The sequence below is a fragment of the Typha angustifolia genome, chromosome 5, assembly GCF_048772165.1.
Source record: "Typha angustifolia cultivar Huaian chromosome 5, ASM4877216v1, whole genome shotgun sequence".
Classification (NCBI taxonomy): Eukaryota; Viridiplantae; Streptophyta; class Magnoliopsida; order Poales; family Typhaceae; genus Typha; species Typha angustifolia.
Window position 1 is genome coordinate 1,361,251 of NC_133243.1, and position 8,750 is coordinate 1,370,000.

At 48.8% G+C, this 8,750-nt stretch overlaps 1 protein-coding gene across 1 annotated transcript; it reads left to right on the top strand.

The window, feature by feature from the left end:
- Positions 1 to 3,327: 3,327 nt before the first annotated feature.
- LOC140760391 (uncharacterized) lies at positions 3,328 to 3,828 on the top strand. Its single transcript, XM_073097324.1, has one exon. It carries the CDS (start codon positions 3,328 to 3,330, stop codon positions 3,826 to 3,828), a length of 501 nt encoding a protein of 166 aa, XP_072953425.1.
- The last annotated feature ends 4,922 nt before the right edge of the window (positions 3,829 to 8,750 follow it).

Here is an 8,750-nt window from a genome sequence, read left to right on the forward strand (position 1 = left end):
CTCGAGACGACATTGGTGAAGTTCGAATCGTATCAGGCACAAATAGAGTTGCAATGTCGGGACATTCCTAACTTAGCAGTGGCCCAAGCTACAAAGGAGCACTTGACAGATTATTCAACCCCTGAAAACTTAAAGAAGAAACCTTTAGTGAGCAATGCAAAGCCCCAAAGGTCGAAACAGCAAAGGGGTGATGCAAAGCGAAAAGAAGGGATCGTGGTAGAAGGGTGCGAACCTGAACAAGAGTCCCGAGGAGTAGTGTTTCCTATGCGAAGGGCCACGTTTTGTGAAAAAATGCCCGCAATGGAAGTCACTCAATGCTGTGCAAGCCCAAGAGCAAAGTTTGGAGAGCGAGATGAAGAACGACGGAGGGCCCTCGCATGGGGGCATTATGACTTCTAAATGCACTCAAGGCTCAAGTGGGGGGGAAGCGAAGATCTTTGCCTTCGAAGAACGAAAAGCTTAATGAGCTAATGTTTGTCAACATTCAGCTCAATGGAAAGTCGACCAAGGCGTTGGTTGACACTAGTGCCACTCGTAACTTCATAGCGGACCATGAAGCACAGAGACTTGGGTTGCTCCGTTTGAAGGACTCAAGTCGAATGAAGGCGGTGAATTCAAAGTCTTAACCGATCGCTGGGCAAGCGAAGTAGGTGCATGTTGCAGTTGAGTCTTGGAGAGGCAAAGCAATTTCTTGGTGGTTCCTTTGTATGACTTCCAAGTCATTCTTGGGATGGAACTCCTACAAAAGGCAAGAGAAGTGCCAATGCCATTTCTTAATACTCTTTGCATGATGTGGGATGAGTCCTCTTGTGTCATCCCAGTGGCGAAGACGATGACAAAGGAGACAAAGCAACTTTCAGCACTTCAGTTGAAGAAAGGTGTCAAGAAGGGTGAAAAACATTCTTGGCAGCGTTGAAGCTTGAGGCGGATCCTTTGGAGAATGGCCTAATTCCTCTTGGGGTCGTGAAGGTTTTGAAGGGGTTTGGGGATGTGATGCCGCCCGAATTGCCAAAGACATTGCCTCCTCAACGAGTGATGGATCACAAGATTGAATTGGAGCTAGGGAGAAAGCCACCAGCCTGTGCACCATACCGCATGTCTCCTTTGGAGTTGGTGGAACTTCGGAAGCAACTTGATGAGTTGCTTAAGGGCGGATTGATCCACAACTCAAAAGCACCGTTTGGGGCACCGGTGCTACTTCAAAAGAAGCATGATAGAAGTCTATGACTTTGTGTAGACTATCGTGCCTTGAACAAAGTGACAATAAAAAACAAGTACCAAATCCCTCTGATTGCAGACTTGTTTGATCAACTTGGAGGAGCGCGGTACTTTTTCAAATTGGACTTGCACTTCGGGGTATTGGCAAGTCAGAGTTGCGGAAGGTGATGAAGCAAAGACTATGTGTGTGACACTTTATGGCGCGTTCAAATTCTTGGTGATGCTATTCGGCTTGACAAATGCCCCTGCAACCTTTTGTACACTCATGAACCAGCTGTTCCATAAATACCTTGACAAGTTCGTGGTGGTCTACCTCGACGACATCGTGGTGTACAGCAAGACGTTGGGCGAGCACATCCAACATCTCAAAGCCATCTTTAAGGTGCTAAGGGACCACTCCCTCTATGTGAAGAAGGAGAAGTGTTATTTTGCACAAGAGGAAATCATGTTCTTTGGAAACCAAGTTGGTGGAGGTCGCTTTTGCCTTAGATGAGGAGAAAGTTCGTGCCATTCATGATTGGCAAGTCCCTTCGAAGGTGACAGAACTTCACTCATTTTTGGGGCTTGTCAATTATTATTGGCGGTTCATTGCAAGATACTCGCGCAAAGCTGCGTCACTGATAGATTTGCGGTGAAGAAGGACCGTTCATGGGAGTGGTCAAGCAAATGTCAAGAAGCCTTTGCTGATTTGAAGAGTGCGGTGATGGAGGAACCGGTGTTGTGGTTGTCAAACTACTCCCTTACGTTTGAAGTTCACACGGATGCCTCAGATTATGCCATCGGAGGAGTTCTTGTGCAAGAAGGACATCCGATTGCTTATGAAAGTCGCAAGCTGAATGAGACGGAGCGGAGGTATATGGTGCACGAAAAGGAGATGACGGCGGTTGTACATTGCCTTCGTGTTTGGAGGCATTACCTCCTTGGGTCTCGCTTTGTGGTGAAGACCGACAATTTTGCCTTGAGTTATTTCCAAACTCAAAAGAAGCTCTCTCCAAGGCAAGCAAAATGTGAAGACTTCTTGGCTGAATTTGACATGGTTTTGGAATACAAATCAAGTCGAACAAATTAGGTTGCAGATGCATTAAGCTGCAAGGCTGAACTTGCTACTCTCAAAGCGGTGGTGAACGAGGGTATAAGCCAAGTGCAAGCGTCGGTGAAGATTTGCGAGGGAATGCAAAGGGATCCGAAGGCGGAGACCCTCAAGAACCTTGTAGACCAAGGGGAGACGCGATGGTATTGGATCCAGGAGTGACTCATGATGATAGAAGGAAACTGCGTGTATGTGCCACAGGCGAATAACTTGAGAAGAGAACTGCTCAAGGAGTGTCATGACACCTTGTGGGCAGGTCATTCGGGCGTACATCGAACCTTGGCTCTTGTGGAAAGAGCTTACTATTGGCCAAAGATTAGGGAAGACGTTGAAGAGTATGTGCGCACTTGTCTCATTTGCCAATAGGACAAGGTGGAGCGTGTGAAGCCTTGTGGTTTGTTGGAACCGCTCTGTATTCTTGAGCGGCCACGGGAAAGTGTCTCTTTGGACTTCATTTTGAGTTTGCCAAAGGTTGGGGACATTGGCTTAGTGTTAGTTGTGGTGGATCGGTTCTCAAAGTATGCGACCTTTATACCGGCTCCACTGCATTGCAGTGCTGATAAAGCAGCTCGTTTGTTTCTAAGCCATGTGGCCAAGTATTGGGGAGTTCCACAAAACATCATGAGCGATAGGGATCCTCGGTCCTTGGGTCGGTTTTGGACGGAGTTGTTTAAACTCTTGGGGTCAAAACTCTTTTTCTCTAAAAGCCTTCATCCCCAAACCGATGGTCAAATCGAAAGAGTAAATGCTCTTCTTGAGCAATACTTGCGGCACTTTGTTAGTGCCAATTAGCGAGATTGGGTCAAGCTACTTGATGTTGCCCATTTCTTGTACAACTTGCAGCAGAGCTCTGCATCCACCAAAAGTCTTTCAAAGTTATGATGGGACAACAACCTTCCGCACCGCACACTTTGGTGGAGGGTTACATGGGCAACAGCCCTTTGGCATATCACCTTGCCAAAGAATGGCATCAGAATGCGGAGATTGCCAAAGCCCTTCTTGAGAAGGCAGCACAATAGATGAAGAAGTGGGTAGAAAAGAATAGAAGGCCTCGAGACTTTAAGAAAGGCGATTTGGTGCTAGTCAAGCTTCAACCGGCATCACTCAAGTTCTTTCGCAAGGTGCACAAAGAACTTGCTCGCAAATATGAAGGCCTATTTCCTGTCATCAACAAAGTAGGCAATGTGTCATACCGAGTGCAACTCCCGGCTTGGCTAAAAATCCATCCAGCCTTCCATGTGAGTTTCCTCAAACCATATCATGTCGATCGCGAAGACCCTTCTTGCAATGTGTCAAGTTGGCCAAACCCCATAACGACATCGCTTGAAAGGCAGGTTGACACCATTCTAGCAGATAGAGTGAGGACTTTGCCCAACGGAGCTATGGAGGCCGAATACTTTGTCAAATGGAAGAATCTTCCAATGTCAGAAGCTAGTTGGGAACTTGAAGAAGCTCTACGGCATGAAGAAGACAAAGTTCAAGCATACCGGAAGAAGAAATTGGTGAGTACGTCAATATGAAGTCCAGCATCACTTGGTAGCAGTCGAAGATCACCTCGATAGGGACTCCGCAACCTTGGGATCGCAACCTTAGACTCTCGACATCCCCATCAAGGTGATCTTCGGCTGCTACCAAGTGATGCTGGACTTCATATTGACGTACTCACCAATTTCTTCTTCCCGTATGCTTGAACTTTGTCTTCTTCATGCCGTAGAGCTTCTTCAAGTTCCCAACTAGCTTCTGACATTGTAGGATTCTTCCATTTGACCAAGTATTCGACCTCCGTAGCTCCATTGGGCAAAGTCCTCACTCTATCTGCTAGAATGGTGTCAACCTGCCTTTCAAGCGATGTCGTTGTGGGGTTTGGCCGGCTTGACACATTGCAAGAAGGGTTTTCGCAATCGGCATGATATGGTTTGAGGCAACTCAAATGGAAGATCGGATGGATTTTTAGCCAAGCCGGGAGTTGCACTCGGTAGGACACATTGCCTACTTTGTTGATGACAGGAAATGGGCTTCATATTTGCGAGCAAGTTCTTTGTGCACCTTGCGAAAGAACTTGAGTGATGCCGGTTGAAGCTTGACTAGCACCAAATCGCCTTTCTTAAAGTCTCGAGGCCTTCTATTCTTGTCTGCCCACTTCTTCATCTATTGTGTTGCCTTCTCAAGATAGGCTTAGGCAATGTCCGCATTCCGATGCCATGCTGCCTGTGTAACCCACCACCAAAGTATGCGGTGTGGAAGGTTGTTGTCCCATGATAACTTCGAAGGGGCTTTTGGTGGATGCAGAGCTCCACTGCAAGTTGTACGAGAATTGGGCAACGTCAAGTAACTTGACCCAATCTCGCTGATTGGCACTAACAAAGTGCCGCAAGTATTGCTCAAGAAGAGCATTTATTCTCTCCGTTTGGCCATCAGTTTGGGGATGAAGGCTTGTGGAGAAGAAGAGTTTTGACCCCAAGAGTTTGAACAACTCCGTCCAAAATCGACCCAAGAACCGAGGGTCCCTATCGCTCACAATATTTTGTAGAACTCCCCAATACTTGGCCACATGCCTTAGGAACAAATGAGCTGCTTCATCAGCGGTGCAATGCAGCGGAGCCGGTATGAATGTCGCATACTTTGAGAACCGATCCACCACCACCAACACTGACCCAATGTCCCTGACCTTTGGCAAGCTCGAAATGAAGTCCAAAGAGACACTTTCTCATGGCCGCTCAGGAACGGGGAGCGGTTCCAACAACCCACAAGGCTTCGCACGCTCCACCTTGTCTTGTTGGCAAATGAGACAAGTGCGCACGTACTCTTCGACGTCTTCCCCCATCTTTGGCCAATAATACGCTCTTTCCACAAGAGCCAAGGTCCGATGTACGCCCGGATGACCTGCCCACAAGGTGTCATGACACTCTTTGAGCAATTCTCTTTGCAAGTTGTTCACCCTTGGCACGTACACGCGGTTTCCTTTTGTCGTGATGAGTCCCTCCTGGACCCAAAACCGTCGCGTCTTGCCTTCGTCTACAAGCTTCTTGAGGGTCTCCGCCATCAGATCACTTTGCATCCCCTCGCGAATCTTCTTCAGAAGCGACACTTGCACTTGGCTTATACTCTCGTTTGCCACCGCTTTAAGAGTAGCCAATTCCGCCTTGCGGCTTAGGGCATCCGCAACTTGATTCATTCGACCTGGTTTATATTCCAAAACCATGTCGAATTCGGCCAAGAAGTCTTGCCATCTTGCTTGCTTTGGAGAGAGCTTCTTTTGAGTTTGAAAGTAACTCAGGGCCACATTGTCGGTCTTCACAACAAAGCGAGACCCAAGGAGATAATGCCTCCAAACACGAAGGCAATGTACGACCGTCGTCATCTCTTTTCATGCATCGTATACCTCCGTTCCGTATCATTCAACTTGCGGCTTTCATAGGCAACCGGATGTCCTTCTTGCATAAGAACTCCTCCGATAGCATAATCCGAAGCGTCCGTGTGAACTTCAAACGGAAGGGAGTAGTTCGGCAACCGCAATACAGGTTCCTCCATCACCGCTCTCTTCAAATCAGCAAAGGCCTCTTGACATTTGCTAGACCACTCCCATGAGCGGTCCTTCTTCAGCAAATCAGTCAGCGGCGCAGCCCTCCGCGAGTAGCTTGCAATGAACCGCTGATAATAGTTGACAAGCCCCAAGAATGAACGAAGTTCTGTCACCTTCAAAGGGGCTTGCCAATCATGACTGGCACGAACTTTCTCCTTGTCCATGCGAATGTGTCCTCCACCAACTTGGTGTCCAAGGAACATAATTTCCTCTTGCACAAAATAGCACTTCTCCTTCTTCACAAATAGGGAGTGTTCCCTTAGCACTTGGAAGATGGCTTTGAGATGTTGGATGTGCTCTTCCAACGTCTTGCTGTACACCACGATGTCGTCGAGGTAGACCACCACGAACTTGTCAAGATACTCATGGAACAGCTGGTTCATGAGTGTACAGAAGGTTGCAGGGGCATTCGTCAAACCGAATGGCATCACCAAGAATTCGAATGCGCCATAACGTGTCACACACGTTGTCTTTGCTTCATCGCCTTCCGCAACTCTGACTTGCCAATACCCCGACCGCAAGTCCAATTTGGAGAAGTACCGCGCTCCTCCAAGTTGATCAAACAAGTCCGCAATGAGAGGGATTGGGTACTTGTTTTTTATCGTCGCTTTGTTCAAGGCGCGATAGTCTACACATAGTCGTAGACTCCCATCATGCTTCTTTTGAAATAGCACCGGCGCCCCAAACGGTGCCTTTGAGCTGCGGATCAACCCACCTTTAAGCAACTCATCAAGTTGCTTCCGAAGTTCCGCCAACTATGGAGGAGACATGCGATATGGTGCACGGGCTGGAGGCTTCGTCCCTGGTTCCAACTCGATCTTGTGATCCACCGCTCGCCGAGGGGGCAAGGTCTTTGGCAATTCGGGCGGCATGACATCCCCAAACTCCTTCAAAACTCTTGCGACCCCAAGAGGAATTGGGTCATTCTCCAAAGGATCCGCCTCTAGCTTCAAGGCCGCCAAGAATGTTTGCTCACCCTTCTTGACACCCTTCTTCAGCTGAAGTGCTGAAAGTTGCTTTGTCTCCTTTGTCGTCGTTTTCGCCACCGGGACGACACAAGGGGACTCATCCCCCATCATGCATAGAGCATTAAGGAACGGCATAGGCACTCCTCTCGCCGTTTGTAGAAATTCCATCCCAAGAATGACTTGGAAGTCATCCAAAGGAACCGCCATGAAGTTGGCCTTGCCCCTCCAAGACCCAACCGCAACATTTACGTCCTTCGCTTGCCCGACAATTGGTTGAGACTTCGAATTCACCGCCTTCATTCGACTTGAGTCCTTTGAAAGGAGCAACCCAAGTCGTTGTGCTTCATGGTCCGCTATGAAGTTGTGAGTGGCACCAGTGTCAACCAACGCCTTCGTCGACTTTCCATTGAGCTCAATATCGACGAACATTAGCTCATTTGGCTTCCGGTTCTTTGAAGGCAAAGTCTTCCGCTTCTCCCCCACTTGAGCCTTGAGTGTATTTAGAAGCCGCAATGCCCCCATGCGAGGGCCTTCCGTCGACTTCTCATCGTCGCTCTCTGAACTTTGCTCTTGGGCTTGCACTGCATTGAGCGACTTCCTTTGCGGGCAATTCTTCACAAAATGTGGCCCTCCGCATAGGAAACACCCCTCCTCGGGACTTTTGTTTGGCTTCGCACCCTTTTGCCAAGACCCCTTCTTCTCGCTTTGCATCACCCCTTTGCCTTTCGGCCTTTGGGGCTTTGCATTGCTCGTCGAAGGCTTCTTCTTTGGGTTTTCAGGGGTTGAATAATCCGTCAAGCGCTCCGCTGCAGCTTAGGCCGCCGCTAAGTCAGGAATGTCCCGACGTCGCAACTCTGTTTGTGCCCAAGGCTTCAAGCCTTCCAAGAAGTGAAAAAGCTTGTCCTTCTCCGACATGTCCCGAATGTCCAACATGAGTGTCGAGAATTGTTTGACATATTCTCGAATCGACCCCGTTTGTGTGAGATGTCGCAAACTCCGTCTTGCGATGAACTCCACATTTTCAGGAAGGAACTGCACCTTCAGCTCCCGTTTCAAATCCTCCCAAGAATTGATGTTGCAGCGACCACCTTGGATGTCCTCATAACGAGTCCGCCACCATAGCTTGGCATCCCCGTCGAGGTACATCATTGCGAAGGTGACTTTTGTTTCTTCCGAGTCCAGTCGCACCACCCGAAAGTATTGCTCAACATCGAAAAGAAAGTTCTCCAACTCTTTGGCATCCCTTGCGCCCTTGTAGCAGCGCGGTTCCGGCACCCTGACCCTTCCAGAATGTCCCTCTGCGTGTGCGGCGGGTTGCACGGTGCTCATGGCTCGCGTGAGTACCGTCACCCTTGCGGAGAGGTCCGCTAGCTGCTCTTTGAGATGTTGGACAGCTTCCTTGGTGTTGTCTCGCAACGTCTCGACCTCGTCGTCGATGTGTTGCTGATATGCCTCCAAGCGATCTGCCCTATCGCCGAGAGTGTAAATTTGAGCAACATTGGCACTCAATTGCGAGATGTGTGCCTCCATCTCGTCAAGCCGCTCCCTGTTACTTCGATGCCTTTCAGAATCGCTCAGATGTGGCTCCGTAATCAGCACCGCTGGTCCTTTGCCCAAATCTGCTGTATTTGCCGCTTGACTTGTCTCTCCGCCTTGCTTATGGCGCCCCATTTGCAAGGATGTTGCTCTTGTTGACCCGCTCTGATACCACTTGTCACGGACAAAGTCTTTGAGATAGACAACGACCTCGCGGCACTCAACTTTCAAGTAGCACAGTTAAGTCAGCCGTTCGCTTCACAAGCGATGCACCTGTTTCTGGATTGCGACAAAGCAAAGACAAGCAAAATACAACGTTTGGCAAACAAGATTGCGATTCTTTATTGATTGGAAA

Coding starts and splice junctions, on each gene's coding strand:
- LOC140760391 (XM_073097324.1), top strand. CDS start 3,328: ATGAAGAAGTGGGTAGAAAAGAATAGAAGGCCTCGAGACTTTAAGAAA.